General features: G+C 36.3%; 1 protein-coding gene across 2 annotated transcripts in view; it reads right to left on the bottom strand.

The window, feature by feature from the left end:
- stab1 (stabilin 1) overlaps positions 1-17,104 on the bottom strand; it is a 36,722-nt gene extending 19,618 nt beyond the window's left edge. The window contains exons 1-26 of one of the 2 annotated variants that reach the window (XM_079592210.1): positions 17,012-17,104; positions 13,353-13,483; positions 13,162-13,277; positions 12,778-12,863; positions 11,538-11,607; positions 11,350-11,445; positions 11,134-11,244; positions 9,986-10,173; positions 9,748-9,878; positions 8,838-8,965; positions 8,634-8,710; positions 8,385-8,528; positions 6,736-6,873; positions 6,551-6,622; positions 6,353-6,466; positions 6,146-6,199; positions 5,313-5,393; positions 4,958-5,116; positions 4,104-4,166; positions 3,803-3,901; positions 3,615-3,701; positions 3,418-3,529; positions 3,098-3,284; positions 2,280-2,373; positions 1,186-1,341; positions 89-184 (exon numbers count right to left, since the gene is read on the bottom strand). In XM_079592210.1, the coding sequence (XP_079448336.1) occupies positions 89-184; positions 1,186-1,341; positions 2,280-2,373; positions 3,098-3,284; positions 3,418-3,529; positions 3,615-3,701; positions 3,803-3,901; positions 4,104-4,166; positions 4,958-5,116; positions 5,313-5,393; positions 6,146-6,199; positions 6,353-6,466; positions 6,551-6,622; positions 6,736-6,873; positions 8,385-8,528; positions 8,634-8,710; positions 8,838-8,965; positions 9,748-9,878; positions 9,986-10,173; positions 11,134-11,244; positions 11,350-11,445; positions 11,538-11,607; positions 12,778-12,863; positions 13,162-13,277; positions 13,353-13,483; positions 17,012-17,029 (2,808 nt within the window). In that variant the 5' untranslated portion in view covers positions 17,030-17,104. Of the gene's footprint in view, positions 1-88; positions 185-1,185; positions 1,342-2,279; positions 2,374-3,097; positions 3,285-3,417; positions 3,530-3,614; positions 3,702-3,802; positions 3,902-4,103; positions 4,167-4,957; positions 5,117-5,312; positions 5,394-6,145; positions 6,200-6,352; positions 6,467-6,550; positions 6,623-6,735; positions 6,874-8,384; positions 8,529-8,633; positions 8,711-8,837; positions 8,966-9,747; positions 9,879-9,985; positions 10,174-11,133; positions 11,245-11,349; positions 11,446-11,537; positions 11,608-12,777; positions 12,864-13,161; positions 13,278-13,352; positions 13,484-14,593; positions 14,874-17,011 lie in introns of those variants that run through there. The other variant, XM_079592209.1, reaches the window with a different exon arrangement.
- Positions 17,105-19,314: the final 2,210 nt, after the last annotated feature.

Below are 19,314 nucleotides of genomic sequence, written 5' to 3'. Positions count from 1 at the left end.
CTAGCATAAAGGAGTTTTAGCCTTACATTTATCCTCATTTTGAAAGTTTATTATGTTGTACATAACTCTGCAAGGATGAAATACACACCAGAGAATGGCAGCCTCCGTTATCTGACAAACAGGGGTTGACGATTTTACAGACGATGCCATCTCCCATGTAGCCTTTCTTGCAGCTACATTCACTCTGAAAAGAAAAATAAGTTAAGCAAAACTCAGGTCTGGGTGCGCAATGGTCATTTTTTCTGGTATTAATTTCTTAAAGTTCCTTTGGAGAATTGCAAACTTGCATAAGTCAGACAATAGTTGTCAAACAATAAGGAGTACAGAGCTATAAAATAATTGTGGATAGCAGCTCAGAGCATTTAAAATTCAAAGAATTTGATGAGAAATAGATGAGTTCATGTTGAGATCTCTGACTTGATTGCAGACTTTGGCATTTGAAACATTGTTGAGATGTCTAGCCCTTGCATTATGTTAAATTTATGGGTACGATTGTTGTTCCAGGTCAAATTGACCCTAATTGGATTGAATACAATTCACAAAAAATTACACTATGAAAAAAAAAAAAAATGTCAGGTAAAAATAGTAAAATTCTAACATCAATACTTCTTAAACATTACAAAAAAGTTAACATAAGAACTTTTTTTCACAAAGTGTGAATATTATAAATTATATTATACATTTTTGTGGGCTTTTCTGAAGCTTAAAAAGTAAAGCATGGGTTCGATTCCCAGCCAAATTTACAACACAATTATATTTCTTCGAACTGCCAAATGCAAAAAATGTAAATCTAAATATCCTCAGAGGGTAGTTGAGTAACTGACAAAACAGTTTGTCAAACATTTGCATGTCAAATTGACCCTCTAACGTCCTAATCGCTATAGAAATTTCGTACACACATTCCAAGACTGTTGAAATGTTCATGACCCATTGAACATTTCAAGAAAACTTCCAAGAAAAAAACATCTAAGGATAACCTGTATTTCTAACATCTCAAAAATGTGTTCTGGGCAAACTGACCCGGACTAGAGACTGATTGAAGTACTAGAGAAGACACGTAGATGCAAAATACTTTCAATTAGAGCTCCATTTAATCTCAATATTATGTAGGAGAGACAATTGATATATTTAACTGTATCCTCACAGGTTATTTACTAATCCAGGTTATGGTGTCAGGATCATTACCTGTCCTGGCGCAGTCGGGGAGCAGTCTGCACTTTCATGACATCCACCACGACTCTCCAGCAGGCAGTTATTGATCTCCACACACAAACTCCCATCACCGGTCCATCCTTCCACACAAACACAGTTCACCTTTCCAGCATCGTACGTACACATGGCCTATTAAACACACACACACACACACACAAAATAAAGATTTAAACCGACTTAAATACCTGAACATTGTCATATTGCGCATGATTCAGCAAGCGTGTAGTATAATAACAATACAAAAGTTGTCTTTCATACTATTTCTGCTGGTTTTCATAGCATTTCCTATCCTTCTGCTGATGTAACTAAGGCTGGTGGGAGATATTACATCTACAAACTACTTTCTAAGTAGCGACACATTTCACACTGTAGGAGTTGCTATGAAAGCCCATTTCCGCCACATAAGACAAATGTCGAAATTAGGACATCCAAAAAAAAAAATCCCTTTTTTTGGCTCATCTCCAATCTCTTTCTAAAATTATTTATTAACCTTCTTGGCTTCTTTTTAATGGTGGAACACTGCCAATTAGTTTATACCATTATTTAAATAGTCTCTTCACTCTTATAGCTAAACAATTTTCACAAAGGGCCAGAAGTTTCTTAGCTTTGCTCATATTGCCCTCAGACTATTCTACTAAAATGTAATATATTTCTAATGAAATTACTAATACGTTCTAGCGAATATGTTAATCCTATAATGAAATGTCCGATTCATTCTATTGACATGAAAATTCGGTTCCTTCTGTTTTTGTGCCAGCAAAATACAGCTCTGATCTGCTCAGAATTATCAGTTTTTTGTTTGTTTTGATTTTACACATTTATCCTTAAGTAACTTCAGTGTAGTTATCTACTTTTTGTTTTACTCTTACAACAGAAGTGCAAAAATTCAACCCTGGCCAATGCTGGAAATAATTTTCATGTGTCAGTTTGAGACAAAGGGTGACTGAATCGATGCAACTTCTGAATTCTGATGTTCTAGTAAAAACAGGGCAGACATCACTTTAGATTTGTTCTACATCTGAGGGCTCGAGGCAAACCGCTGGAAAAGGGAAATACATGTGTCTCACATTGACGTCGCAGCCTCCTCTCTCAGGCTGGAGGCAGAGATTGGTTTCAGTGCAGGTGTAACCGTCTCCTTCGTATCCAGGCAGACAAACACACCTACAGCACAATGTGCGATAGATCAATAACAGATGCAAAGACAGAGGCCGATTAACAAGTCGGCACGGTACAAAAGTTCAACACAAAGACACTGACACTGCTAAGATGATTGCTTCAATGGGCAGTGCAGAGTAAAAGTATGGGGTTGTAAAAAAAATATATAAAAAAATAACGTTTGCCAAAATATTGGCCAAAATTTTTGTCAAAAAAATAAATAAAAATCTGACAATAAAATAAAATGATGGGAATTGCAGGGTAAAAGTATTTGATTGAAAAAACAATCAAATATCAAAAAAAGTTATAGAATTAAATGATTCAATATTATTAAATATGATTAAATATGATTAAATATGATTAAATATGATTAAATATTATTAAATATTATTAAATTAAATCACCCTGACTGTAAAATGTTTTAATTAAATTAAATTATGTGCATTGCAGAGTAAAAGTATTTGATTGTAAAACAATCAAACGTGGAAAAAATGTGTCTAAAATAAAATAAAACAAACCTGACTGTAAAAAATTAATAAATAAAACAAAATGATGGACATTGCATGTTAAAAGTATTTGATTGTAAAACAATCAAACATAAAAAATGGCCTGCAATTAAATTCAATTAAATAAAACAACCCTGACTATTTAAAAAATCGAATAAAATACAATAAAATAAGCATCCGGGCAGTCTATAATGATCTACACATCATGCTCAAGCGACACTAACATGGTTTGTCCATTGTTGTAGACACATTTGGCGTGAAGGTGGCAGTGCTCAAGGACGCCGTCTGAATTGCAAGGGGTGGCGGTCTGGTCACAAAGGTCCCCTGAAAACCCCTCCAGACAGGATCCTTTCCTACACAGCCCCATACTGCCAGGCCTGCTATCACAGACGCCATGGACACAGCGGCAATCTACAGGACCGAACAGAGCGCAAGGAGAGGAGAAGGTCACGACCGCTGGTACTGTATCAGCGGCGGGTCACGGTTTGGACAAAGAGACAGGACTAGGTACTTTAAACATTAAAAATCATATATATAACTTCACCTTCATCACAGTTCTCTCCATGTTTGTTGGGGTCTGAGCAGAGGTGACACCCTACGCCCTTAAACGCTGGTTCACACTTACAGGAGCCGTTTCCATAGATGCCGTCAAAACACTACGGACGGAGACATGACAAATAAACAGCAACACTTTCTTCAGCTGAAGTCGAGTTCATAGTGTGTTCATACTAACATACTTACAATCCCTTTATCATAACACGGGTGCTGGAAACCTCCGATACACGGCTTACAGTCCGGCCCATAGAAACCACTGCAACACTGCGGCGTCTGCAAACAAGATGGCAAAACATCTCAGATTATTCATTATAAATAATTCAGAATATTTATTGATCAATGCATTTGAAGGAACCGAGACCTTGTTTGCATACCATCTGAGTAATGTTGCAGTATTTGGCACAGCCTTCCTCGAGGAACGAGTACGACCATCGGCGATCAGGAAGTGGCTCGCAGCCTTTAAGATGACCCGTCTATCAAGGGGGAAAAAAATGGATAAATGCAGCTTTTGTTTGAATAAATGATGGTCAACACTCTTGTCAGTGGTGCTCATGTTCTGATTCTCTTCATTTGTAATTCTAATGTTGAAAACCCATTCATTTCAAATGTCTTTTAACAATTGCGTATTGATTAAAGATGTCTGATTTAGTTAATAATAACTGAAATTAGAATTACCAGCTCAACACTTCCAGGTGGACATTGTGTCTCATAAAGATGGCTACACCCGACACAGGAACCCTAAGGAGAGAAGAAGAAAAAAAAAGATAGAATTCATAGAAAATCTTTATTTACCATAATAAATTAATTAATTGTATTTGACAAACAAACAATAAATAAATAAGTAAATATTATTATTCATATTATTATTAATTTAAAATATATATATTTACAGGTGAAACTCAAAAAATTCGAATATCGTGCAAAAGTTCATTTGTTTCAGTAATTCAACTTAAAAGGTGAAACTAATATATTATATAGACTCATTACATGCAAAGTGAGGTATTTCAAGCCTTTATTTGTGATCATTTTGATGATTATTTGATGATAACCTAAATTCAAAATTAGGTTTTCATAAGCTGTAATGACTCTATATAATATATAAGTTTCACCTTTTAAGTTGAATTACTGAAATAAATGAACTTTTGCACCATGTTCTAATTTTTCAAGTTTCACCTGTATATATATATATGTAATTAATCAATCTCAGAGTTTTTGCAATTCCATTTGGAAACTTGGCCATGCAAGTACACTGTGAAAAACATTTAAAATGATTATTATTAAAATTAAATAAAGTTAAGTTTGTCTATTAAAGTTGAAGATTAAATATTGTGACCAGTTCATGCAGAAGCCAGAATTATAATTTTAGGATGACTATAATAACCTATAATTTTATTGACTTTTTATTTGCTTAATATTTAGTGCTTTGTCCTAGAGAAGATTCTGGTGCTGATCATTTGTTTTACTGGCCACACATACAATAATTATGTCATCACACATTAACAAAAAGATCCCGATAAAGAGGCACCTACAAATGTGATCCTGCTCCCATTAATGTCACAACGATGGGGCATTATGGGAACTATGGAGGAAGGTACAAGAACTCCATCGATCAGGTGAATGATTCCATTGGCCGAGACAATGTCTTTTGTTTCGAGAAGTATTCCTTTATCACCCAAAAAGACTCTTCCCTGTGGATTGATGGAGAGAATGTAAAAACAACAGTCCCATTATTTTCGATTTGTTCTTATTACACTGCCACTAAGTCACTAGATTTTTGTATTGTGCACAGAATGAGGCCCAACACATTTGCCCCAAATCTTATAAAAAGATCTCATTGCCATCAGGAGCTACAGCCAATGCAATCAATGAAGGACAGTCACTCACATCCTCAGAGGCATTGATCCTTAAGTTCTCATTGGCCATGGTCGTAATCTCAGACATGCTGGCGAGCTGGTCCACAGTGATCTAAGTAAAAGATATATGACATGATATATGTTATTGATATCCATTGCATAGCTATGGAACTGGCCAAACTGTTTAAAAACTCAAGCATACATTTAGTATTATATAAGTCACTGACCCAAATAGTCAACTAAATACTGCACTTACTGACTAGTTTAAAGACTAATTAACATCAAATTTGGAGATTTTAGTGTACCGTATGTCTGTTAGCTTTAAGGCTATATACATTCTGACATTGACACATAGTGCACTGAAATTGACATTGACCTTTTAGCAGTTGTAAAAAGGTCCAAAAGTATGGCTGTCTAAATGGTAAACCCCTGTTCTGCCAAAGATCTAACATTTGTTCATAGTGTTTATTTTGAGTCTCGAAGCAACCCTACTCTTAACCTTGGAGGCAGCGAATACTAATCTCGCAAGAGCTTCGCAGAACTAGATATCACCCAAAAATACACCGAAATCATCTACTGCTCAGGGGCGAACACATTTTTGTCCAATTAAATGCTGTTTAAAATAGGACAAATAACTTGCAAATGACTAGCATTAGCATGGAGCAAATCATGGTTTTGCAGACTGTGACAAACTAAACATTATAAATACCTTTAAAAAGATAATATGTGCTCCCACAAAAAAAACTGCATTCGTCAGACCATTTCAGGGGTTCTCCAAAGTGATGTACATAAATGCCCCATTTTAACGTCAAAATAACTGTGGGAAACCATTTATTGCATTCCAGAGGTCAAAGAGAGACTTACAGCGGCCAGGGAGAACATATGGTGTTTCAGAAGCGTCTGAAGCTTTGGTTTGGCCTTTATAACAAAGAGATGAAAAATCAGTGTTACGAACGAATAGATGAACATCCTATGGATTTGATTAAACCAATGAGTAAAACTGGGATCCAAATAACTTGATTATACATATCCAGCTTCATAAGATGCAGAAAACACATATGGGCAGCTCACATCGTTCAGCATGTACATAAGACTTCCGTCTCTGAATTTGTCGATGGCTTTGTTGGTTGGAACAAGCACTGTAAGAGGACCTGAACCTCTGATGGGTAACAGTGCTCCACAATTCTGCAGCAGAAAGAGACAAACTATTTTGAAGGCTTGGGTTCAGTTGAGAAATGCAGGAAGCGAGCCCGATAGGAGATCACTCACATCAACCAGAGACAGGAATCGATTGAACCTTTCATCCTCTCTGAAAATCTCCCCGATGGTCTTGGAGGAGAACTTGAGGTTGCAGAGAAGAACGTCTACATTAATGGGTGTTGCTGTTGGTGCTGTGTGTCATTCATCAGATATTTCTAGATCAGATGGTTGTGAAATAGTAAGAATGACTTTACCTCCATGTTGTTGTTTGAGGATTCGATATGAGTAAGAGTAAAGGGCTTGTCAATAATATGAATTATTCCGTTGGAAGCTGGGATGTCGCTCTCAAGTATAGTAAACAACACGTCTGGATCTCTCATCAGGATGAAGTGCTGCAGACACATGCAAAAATCAACCGACAGACCAGACCAGACTAGACTAGACTAGACAGACAGACAGACAGACAGACAGATAGATAGATAGATAGATAGATAGATAGATAGATAGATAGATAGATAGATAGATAGATAGATAGATAGATAGATAGATAGATAGATAGATAGATAGATAGATAGATAGATAGATAGATAGATAGATAGATAGATAGATAGATGGATAGATAGATAGACAGACAGATAGACATAGATATAGATATAGATAGACAGACAGATAGATATAGATAGACAGACAGACAGACAGATAGATATAGATAGATAGATAGACAGACAGACAGACAGACAGACATGCAGACATAGATATAGATAGATAGACAGACAGATACAGACAGACAGACAGACAGACAGACAGACAGACAGACAGACAGACAGACAGATAGATATAGATAGATAGACAGACAGACAGGCAGACAGATGTAGACAGACAGATATAGATAGATAGATAGATAGATAGATAGATAGATAGATAGATAGATAGATAGATAGATAGATAGATAGATAGACAGACAGACAGACAGACAGACATACAGACATAGATATAGATATAGACAGACAGACAGACAGACAGACAGACATACAGACATAGATATAGATATAGATAGACAGACAGACAGATATAGACAGATAGATAGATAGATAGATAGATAGATAGATAGATAGATAGATAGATAGATAGATAGATAGACAGACAGACAGACATACAGATATAGATTGATAGATAGACAGACAGATAGATAGACAGACAGACAGACAGATAGACAGACAGACAGATAGACAGACAGACAGAGTAGGTAGATAGACAGACAGACAGACAGACAGACAGATAGACAGATAGATAGATAGATAGATAGATAGATAGATAGATAGATAGATAGATAGATAGATAGATAGATAGATAGATAGATAGATAGATAGAGACAGAAATATATAGATTGATAGACTATCAGACAGATAGATAGACAGACAGATATAGACAGACAGACAGATAGATAGATAGATAGATAGATAGATAGATAGATGGATGGATGGATGGATGGATGGATGGATGGATGGATGGATGGATGGATGGATGGATGGATGGATGGATGGATGGATGGATGGATGGATGGATGAATGGATGGATGGATGGATGGATGGATGGATGGATGGATAGATAGATGATAGATAGATAGATAGATAGATAGATAGATAGATAGATAGATAGATAGATAGATAGATAGATAGATAGATAGATAGATAGATAGAGACAGAAATATATAGATTGATAGATAGACAGACAGATATAGATAGACAGACAGATATAGATAGACAGACAGAGTAGACAGACAGACAGACAGACAGATAGATAGATAGATAGATAGATAGATAGATAGATAGATAGATAGATAGATAGATAGATAGATAGATAGATAGATAGATAGATAGATAGATAGATAGATAGATGATACCTTATTTGTTTTAAATCTGATCTTTTCTCCTCCGTACATCCACATGTCTTTCCCCTCCAGATCACTGTAAAGTTTCTGTCCAAGAATGAGGTGATTTTTACACACTGCATTCAGGATGTTGCTGGAAGATTTTCCTACAAGTGTCTGCTGGAGACAAGCAGGAAGTTGTCAGAAAAAAAACAGGAAGCATTATGAGGACATGAAACACAAACTGTTTGTTTGTGTGTTTTTCAGTGTGCTTCAACCCACTTGGAATGGATTCTGCCCCACAGGAATGAACGCCGTGAACGGGCCGTGTTGGCTCAGAGTGAACTCGCACGCTTGCTCTGAAAGCCAGAACACACTGTAAGCACATCTAACACGGCTTTCAAACAGACTGAAGTGTTCACTCAAAGTTGCATGTTATAAAAAAAAACCCCAGAAAAGTGGGTTTGGTGATCTCAAAGGACCCACCAAAGAAGCGAATGCTTCCAGTGAGGTTTCCTGCCTGACTGCCCTCTCTGTCCAGCTCCAGAACTCTTTCCATGAGGTTACCATAGCAACGTCTGCCATCGCCAATCTGCTGAGCGGTGCAGCGGCATCTGAAAGAATGAAACGTCTCGGTTTATACCCCGGCCTTCGGCAAGCATCTGAGACAAACATCTCAGCTATTTATGACGCGACAGAATCACTCATTACCACGGTTCTCTTTACACTGGAAATAATGTGGCATACAAACGTTGTCACCAATAATATTAGAAAACATCAATGAAAACAATTCACTACATTACTACACAGATTTGTGTTAAAGTTGCCATGCATAAATGATTCACCCAAAGAGGGAGCCGTTGAGCAGTTCATGCAATGTCTATATAATATTTTCATAACATTCAGGGAAGAGTCGTTCAGATTTTCAGGCTTGATGAATTTTTTTAATAATTAGCACTTTTAAAGGCATTAAAACACAATTTATGTATTTTTAAATATATTATATATTTTTGTTAAGAAAAATAAGCATGTTTAAGAACCATTTAGACGTTGTTTTTTTGCATTTTGACATTATTTAAACTTACATTTAAGCAATTAAAAATTAGATTTAAAATAAAATTATTTATTAATCTCAAATCATGATTCCTTTAATTTAACAATATTACACTATTTTTAACTAAATCATCCAGATGCATCACGGCAATGAGAAATGTGATCTAAAATGTCTTGAAAAATGTGAAAAATACTGTGAACTAAAAAATGTGCTTAATAATTGAATATGTTTTTGCTTCTGATTTTGGGTGAAATGTGACCTGAACATGTTTTGGAAAGGTTTCGTGAGATTCTCTCAGTGAATAGTGTGTATTATTATTGTGAGGGAAGCACCGGGACAGACCTGGGAGAGCCGTTGGAGTTCACCTCGCAGCGAGCGCTGCTGTGGCATGAGCCCTGCGTACAGACAGGCTTTGGCTTGCAACCCTTGGACGGGTCAGGTGACTCTGATCCGGGCAAACACACACACTTCGACTGGAGAGGAAACGCACACACATCTCAAATAACAAACAACACTGAATTCCACATTAGCTTCAGACTCAAATTCCATCCCACAATGTATTTGAGATGTGTGTGCTCACCTTCCCTGGGCCTGTAAATTCACAAAGGGTGGACTCCACAGAACAGCCTCCGTTATTAGTGTCGCAGGGGTTGATGGGAACGCAGTGTTCTCCGTCACCCTTGAATCCCTCTTCACACTCGCATTGAAACTTCCCACCGCTAAATGAACATTTAGCGTTCACGTCACATATTCCTGGCAAACACATACCTGGAACAGGGTAGAAGAGATAGGGACTAGCCTCTTTTGTATTTAAAGGTACACTATGTAACTTTTGACCCTCTAGCCTAGTGGTTAAAAAAATATTGCATTTTGCGGAAGAACATTGTTTTGGTTGTGCTTCGGCTCTGCGTGACGGAAAGGATCTCAAGCTGACTAGCTGAAGACGTTACTGTAGCTTTACCTATTAATATACACGGTACTTCCTTGAAAATAAATTCCAGCACAGCGCTACAACCATAATGAAACGACCCTTCACAATAGATAATGCTTCACAATGAACTCTGTTAGAGAGCTACACATGGCAATTTATCTGTTAAAAACTAACCTACTCATCTGTTGAGTAATAAAAACAGCATCTATGCGTCGCTTTTATAACATTTCAAATCCCTCAGGTCTCGCCATATCTGAAAAGCCAAGCCAATGTTGATTCTTGTTTTACGGCGAGCTCTGTCGCGTTCTCTTCTTGCCAGCAGACTCTCTTCTGTTCGCCGTTTGTTTAAAACGGGTGTTTCTCTGGAGGTTTGAGGTTTAACAGCCCCCATGTCAACCTTTCCCGCTTGTTGTGACAACTAACCTCTGCCACTTCCACATCATACACACGCCAAAGTAGCCGGAGCAACTTTTCTTTATTTACAGATATGACGAGAAACGCACGGGCGAGTGACGTGCTGTATGTACGCCATTTCCCGCAAAAAAACATCCCGACAGTTCATAAATATAAACACTTATAATAGGCTCACCATAGTTAATCAGGGTAAGACAAAAACACGTCTGGGAAGAAGGACTGATGATGTATTATTTACATTTTGTTAATTTTGAACAAAAAAAAGTTACACGGTGTACTTTTAAAATGAGAGGAAAATTAACCTAACTTTACAAAACATGACATAAAACGCTACATGTATTTATTGTTTAACATGTAGCTAAACATCATGGACAGGGATGTACCTATACACGCTTGTCCGATCTTTTTGTATCCCTTCAGACATTCGCACGCGGCGCCTGTGTCGTCTCCCTTACAATACGAGTAGGCCGGGCAGCTTGGACAATATGAAGAAACTGCAGAGCAAAAGAAAAGTGTGATTTAACAAAATCAACATAATGATATTTAACAGAAGTAATTGTATATATTCAGTGAGAAATGGGTGGAATAACTTAAATGACCTTTATCGCACTTTGGTCCTACATATGGCGGCTGACAGTAACATTCGCCATTCCCTCCGGGTCCTGAGTCACACTTTCCATGCACACAGCTGCACTCTACAACAGTTTTACAGTTAGACCGTTTTATCTTCAAAAATGGTGATTATTAACGTATGCGATCAGAAGTTACTGTCATACAAATAACAGACCTGAACGGCAGTGGTCTCCATAGGCATTCTTATTCAAACAGTTCTGGCATGCAAAACCTGTATATCCCTCCTGTAAAAGTGTTGTTGATGATGAGGATTATTATTATTAGTTACAAAGAGCCCTGAACAAGACATATTTAAAAAAAAATCAGCAAAAAAAAACATGTTTTACTGAATGACCTAACATTTAAAAGCATACCTCTAATTTATTATAAATTGTCTGTTTAGTTATATTTAGTGTACATTTAGATGTCCGGAGGGGATATTTGTTTTTAACAACCCTACAAGTTCAAATGCATGTGGAAAATGTTTTAGATTTTTTAAAATATTATAAATGTGAGGGGGAAACAAACACTAAATGTAATTAAGGTATTTATTTGACAAAAAAAAGGCAAATTACAGCTAAAGGTTTTATTTTTCTATTCAAGATAAAATGCCCAAGAAAAACAATCACACAGGAAAAGCATACATTGACCAAAGCATAATCAGTTATTAATATATCGTTGGTTCTCTTTTGTTTTTGCATGTGTTCATAACTTCTTTGTATGACAGCCTGGCCAAAAATGCATGGCCAATCACAACTAAACAATATTCTTATAAAATCTTTAATAATATATAATATATATATAAGGGTGAAGATACATTTTTCTACATTTCTACATTTTTCTAGGCTGGATATCACTTATGGCCTCTACTAATAGTGCTTGTTTATTTATTTATATATTTCAACCAAATTTTAAGCTAAAATTAACATAAAATTTAAGTTTTTAAATAGATAGATAGATAGATAGATAGATAGATAGATAGATAGATAGATAGATAGATAGATAGATAGATAGATAGATAGAGCTATCTACTATTACATTTTTTAAAAGTAATTTACTATAAATTATTATTATATTATTATTTTTATTGTTATACTATTTTTTTTTATTATATTATTTGAACTAGCAACATAACTCAGTTTATTAAAGTAAATAAATAAATAAATATACCAAAAAATAAACTATTGAATTAATATAACAATTCATATAACATAACTTTGTTGCGAAACAAAAAGGTAACTGTAATTTTCGATACATTTATATTATTATTATTACGTTTATGTTATTACTTACCCTCGCAAGACTTATTTAAATAAAATTGAAATAAATAAATAAATAAAGCATTTATTTTAACATAAAAATTGTCAAATTTACATTAAAATCAAGTTAAAAGAACGTAACTCAGATGCACTTACATCACAAACACAGGTGCCATTTCCTGATTTTCCAGAATTACATGTACCATAACCATTACACATCTTTTCTGACCAGCTAGGGCAAGCTGGAGAAACACACAGGACTGGTTAGGAAATTCATCACATAGTAGATACTATCTTATACCCAAAGCAACTTACAGTAACTTTGAACTTGCAGTTCTTTGTGATACCAGCTCAGTCAGACATTTAACCATTAAGTATATCACTGTTCTTGACTAGTATAGTTCAGAAGAAACTGATAGTATATGGTGGCCCTAAAAAATGTAAAGACTTATATACGGTATATATTACATATACTTGTATATTTCATATAAAGCAATGACATTCATATCTTAAGTGTTTTTTGGGGTGATTGTAACTCACGCAAGCACAGTGGCCCCCAGAAGCCCGGACAGCACTGTTGGACTGTCGTAACCCCCTGACAGGTATGAGCGCACCCTTGCTGCTCTACCTGGCGATCCCCGATTTCCACCACATAACTGAAACAGGACAATAACACATTAGGCACAAACATACTGAGCGAACGGAAAGGAAAAGGCTGGATAATCGCACACCTGCAGGATTCGGGGCTCTTGGTGATCTTCCTGAACCCTCGCGGGCAGACGACGGCAGCGGCGGCAGCGCAGGACGTGCAGGGAGTTTTGTTCAGGATTGTAATGGGCGAATCACAGCGATTAGAGGCGGCCTGGAACGACAGAAACCCAAATGCGAAAAATTTACAAGAATGCCAGACCGGTACACAAATCACGCAAAGGTTAATTGAACAAAACGTAAGAGTTTTACGAGAAAATCTAATCTTTCAATGCAAATCCTCACAGTCAATTTGAAAAATATTACTTAAGATTTTTTTTATGTTTTTCGCTTTCATTGATTACCATTGTTTTTAATAATACATTTGTTCTTTTGTATATTAGCCAGTGATTACTTTCCAATAAAACTGGCCCATATATATATATTATATATATTTATAATTATAATTCTTGGGACACATTTTCTACAATGTATGTTGGCCACTTTTGGTTTACACCCAGATTAGACTTTTTCCGGGTGTGCCACATTTTTTTTAAAAGGTAGCCCACATTTGTTCACTATGTGCAAGCCATTTACATAGTATTTCAAAAAATACTATGTTATTACCTTAGTAGTACATGTCCAAAAAAGTATTATAAATTTAATTATACCAGCCTTATAACAATGAATGGGTCAGTAGTACCATGTTACAGTGATCAGTAAAAAAAATAAAAAATAAAAGTGAACCCTGCACCATGACAATATCACTTTTTTAGTGGATGAACCATGGTATTCAAGGAAGTGCCGTGGCGTACCATGTAAATACTATAATACTTGGTACTACCATGATCCAAAAACAAAAATACCATAGTACTATTTTAAAAGTGCATTTTCATATAGTGTAGTATTTACATGACCATTCAAAGAATACCATGGCATTACCATGGTACAGCTTTTAACAAATCATTTAAATAGTTACTTAAAGACTGTAGACTTCACTTAATAATACTATGGTACTTTGATTAATACTATTATAGATAGTATGATAGACAGCTTCGGGGTCTATCATAATATCTATCATATTAATCAAAGTACCATAGTATTATCATCTGGCATCAGCAAAGTACCATGGTATTGCCACTTTTTACAAGGCGTTTTCATATTATTTCAAAGAATACCACAGTATCAGCACAGAACTGTACATGTCTAAAAAGTATTATAAATTATACCACCCTTACAAATGTATAATGGTTCAGTGATCAATTACAAAAAAAAAGCAACTTACTTGAATCTGTATAGTCCACAGTACCGTGAGTCCCACAATGAAAAGATAAGACATGTCTACTTCCTCAAAGCCAGAAAAACTCCTGAAAAGTTGTCAGATAAACATGTAACGCAAACAGAAAAGCCTCTCCCGAGACCGGCCACAATCTCCAGTCACAGGACACAACTGGATATCTCGACTTCAAACATCTCCAGAAAAACCTCTTCAGACCTTTTTGCTCATGTGCTTTCAAGGATTTGCATGTCGAGCAGCTTGACACAGAGTGAGAGAGGTTTGATATGACCACACAGCGGCTTCAAGCAAGAGTTAGGGTGAGAAAAACATCTTTTCCTGACAGGAAAATCACCGGATTTCCTCCACTGCATCGCTTCCATGTTGGTTTGGGAAGTCCATGTTTGTCAGCTGACAAGATTGCAGGGTTCAGCAGAATTTGAAAACGGTACATTGAGCATTAGCACATTTTTCTTTATCTCACGGGGTCACATAGACATTTAGTGCCAGCAGAGCTAGGGTTAGAGTTAAGGTCGCCTTGTTATTTAAAGTGAGAAACCTAGTGAGAGAACAAGATATTTAAACAGCAACATTTGTGCATTTAGCAGCACGTTTATCTAAAATATTTTATCAGTTGCTGTTTTCTGTGGGATTTGAACCCGTGACCTTGGAGTCTTTAGCGCATTGCTCTACCATTTGACCTACTGGATTGGTAAAATATTATTTTAAAAATCAAAAACTTTTTTACCCCTTATTCTATTTCACTTTAAGAGTCTTTTTAGACTTTTATTTCAGTGCACTTGTTGAAAAAAGAATAAAAATGTACTTTAAAAAGTAACATTCTATTAGATTGCAGAAGATTGAAATTGGAAAGCAGACATTCAATATAGTTAAAAACAGCAGCGTTCACTCTGCGGCTCTGCTGTGTCATCAGTTTGAGAGTTCCTGCTATTGTGTCTGTCTGCTGAATAGTGATACTATTGGCAGAGATAAAAATGTTCACTTTGAAAAGAAAACAAAATTATGAGCAGGTCAGGTTAAAAGTGGTCATTATTTATTTTTTACAAGTTTGTTAACCCAATTCTCTTGAGAGTTTTTGTGCCACATAAGTAAGAATATTTGCGAAATATTAAACTGTCATGTAACGCATCCTGCATTGACTAGTCTTTTTAAGAAGAGGTGTGCTATTACTTTTCTAAGTGATTGGACAGTTGAGCCATACAGACCAGAATATTATAAAGACTTGAGGTTGGGCTCTTTGTCAGTATGCAACCACCCAGAACACTCTAGCAAATGCATAATACTGTGCTAATAACAGTCAAAACATCTTAGAAATGTATATAAAACCCCTAAAAACTAATAAGGACACATTTGCAACCACATAGTAACGCCCTGGCAACCACCTACAATGGCTTAGCAACTGCTTAGCTTTGCACTGAAAACCACAGAGAAAGCCTTAGCAAATGCATAACAATCCATGAAAAAACACTCAGGAGTCAGAACACATTGGCAACTGCATGGCTGGCAACACCCTAGTAACCGTATAGCAATGCACTAAAATCAACTCTGAACACCATGAAAACCTACAAGTGCTCAGAAATGAACTAAAAACCACAATGAAATTAGTAACTGAGTAGCAATGCACTAAAATCAACTCTGAACACCCTGAGAAACAAGTGCTCAGCAATGAACTAAAAAACCACAATGAAATTAGGAACTGAATATTACATGAAAAACCATTGCTACAGTTGCAAAGCAACACCCTAATTTCAAAGAAACGCACTAAAACAAGTAAAACACACTTGCTACCAAATACAGTAGTAAGTACAATGCCTTAGCAAATGCTCAGCAATTTACTAAAAACCACAGATATACCGCATAGCAACACCCAAACCATATACAGCAGCAATGCACTAAAATCCACCCTGAAAACCCACCAAAAAGTGCTCAGCAATGAATTAAAAACCATAATGAAATTAGGAACTCAATGCATGTAAAAACACTTAGAACACCTTGGCAACTGCATATAGGGCTGGGTATTGACACAAATTTGTACCATCGTTTCGATTCATTTGGATATAGTATATCAGATGGCAAATTTTCTCAAGGAAAAATTCTCAACTAATGCTGCAAACTATGCTATAATAATAAAGTTATAATACTAACTTTATAATTACCTTAAATATACTATAATTCGGTTTTTGCAATGGTGTCTGTCAAAAACAATTACCGATTTCAGAACAGAAAAAAATATGTAGCCTAAAGAATATGTAAGTTCATATTTAGCAAGTTGCCTTTTCTAGCTTTGTTCTTGGTCGCTGAATGACTTTTCTGAAATAACATTGTTAATCTGTTTTATTGAAATTTGAGCGATTACATGAGACATGAAACGGAATTCGGTAGGTTTTACTCTATCTTTCAACATACCTCTGCTCTGGTGTTCATTCATATGTCGTGTAGTAAAGAGATGATCAGTTCACGTCACTCACACGCTTTGCTCGATGTGATGCGGCAACACCGAGCTTTCGCGCCAGAATAAAGAGCGCCAAAACGGAATTCGTTTTTTAATTTTTTAATTTCGTAATAAAATGTAGGCTACAGAATGTGAAATCTGAGACTTTATTTCATATCATATTGCGATTTATTGGATGCCGGCAGTCGCTCTACAAAAACAACAGACAATCGATTGTGAGATTTAAGAATCGATACAGTTCATAAAAATGAGAGTAGATTAAAATAAAAATCGATTTTTTTTTTTTACCCAGCCCTACTGCATAGCAACACCTAGTTAGCAACCACATAGCAAAACCAATACCCTAGTAACTGCATAGAAATAGATAGATTAAAATAGAGAAATCAATCTTTTAACCCAGCCCTACTGCACAGCAACACCCTAGTTAGTAACCGGATAGCAATACACAAGTAACTGCATAGAAATGCGCTAAAACTACTGAGAACACACTTGCAATCACATACAATGCCTTAGCAACTACTCAACAATGAACTATAAACCACACCAAAAACTTTACCAACTGCATAGCATTCTATGATAAATCACTCAGAATACTTTAGCAACTGCATAGCAACATCCCAGTAACCCATAGAAATGCGCTAAAAACTCCTGAGAATAGACTTGCAACCTCAACGCCCTGGCAACCAGCTATACAATATCTAACTAACACTATCTTGGCAGTAGCATACTAAAAGCAACTCGGCACACTCCAACAAATCATACAACATACAACCATAGCAACCACGCACAACACCTTAGCAGCTACATAGCAATATTCTAAAATATAGCTTTAGAGAATATCTTAGCGATCGTTTAGCAATGCATGAAAAACCACAGAGCAACACCCCGGCAACCACCTACAATGCCTCACCATCTACATAGCAAAGCACAGACCACCTTAGCAACCATAAAGCACTGCCCTGACAAACACCCACCAACTGCACAGCAATGTAGAGTACAAAGCAATGTAACACTAGTAGCAGATCCTAGAACACCACCATAGCAACCACTAACAATTTCTTAGCAGCCGCAATGCAAACCAGAACATCCTAGCAACCGCATAGAAATGCCCTGGCAACCTCTGAGCAACCATATGGGTAATTACAATTTATCTACGTGTATTTATAAAAAGATATGAAAACCATTTTCAATTAATTCTCAGCTCATTAGAGGCGCTTCACTTATGATTGCGGGTTAAGTTAAAATCATCTCAGCTCCACAGCAACAAACATAACATACAGAAAACATTACAATGTTATTGAAGTTGCAAGGCTAGTTCAAACTGCCACAAAGCAAGTGCTACAAACTCAATGGCCCATATTTAACAACCTGAACATCCAGCATTTCACAGAAACAAAGTATACAGTGAGTCCAGCAATGACCTTCACCCGGGCCAAAGGCATAACAGGAAGTGATGGGGTCAGAGCGACAATGCCCAGCGCTGGACACCTCAGCAGCACAGAGCAAATGTTTCCTGCCATCAAATGTTTTAATGATAACACAGGGTTGTAAATTACAGCGCTGACAAGCTGCGTCAGTTTCCCCGAAGCGTGGTTGTGTGCGTGACCCTATGTGCGCGTCGGTTGTGGTCAAACAGGCCGTGAATGTTTCAGCAACAGGCCCCGTGCCACTGGGTTTCAAAGCAGGATCTAATATCGCTGACTATCAGTCTTCGAGGGAACAACACGGGCTGGAGAGAGGAGAAGAGGTTTTTTCTGTTTGCTCAACCAGGCCTTTGGTTAGTCACGCGACACACACTTTAGTTTTCGCTTGTCCATATCTTTCTAACATTCATACAGATACAGCCTTAAAGATGTGAAAGTATTTAACAAGCAGATTTACCTAGCATTTCAAAGAATTTATGAATTCAATTGCTTATTTTCTTAAATATAAAACCAATTTTAAAAAGGGCATTAAATATATCTGAACAAAATGTTGACATTTTCCTTCAGAAAAGCATAGAGCTAAAAACTAAAACCAGACAAAAACATAAAAAAAAACATGCAAAGTTACAAACTCTTCGGTAATAATGTTTTGGTATTTTAGTCCTAAAATAATATTTAAGTCAAATTTCGGCTTTAAAAAAATATAGCTTATTTTCAGGACCAATTCACTATTAACTACGACTTTTTTCCTAATTACTGTTTATTAATAGTTAGTAAGGTAGTTGTTAACTTTAGGTATTGTGTAGGATTAATGGATGTAGAATATGATCATG

Source organism: Phoxinus phoxinus, assembly GCF_949152265.1.
Source record: "Phoxinus phoxinus genome assembly, chromosome: 20".
NCBI lineage: Eukaryota > Metazoa > Chordata > Actinopteri > Cypriniformes > Leuciscidae > Phoxinus > Phoxinus phoxinus.
This window is presented reverse-complemented; position numbering and strand designations above follow the sequence as displayed.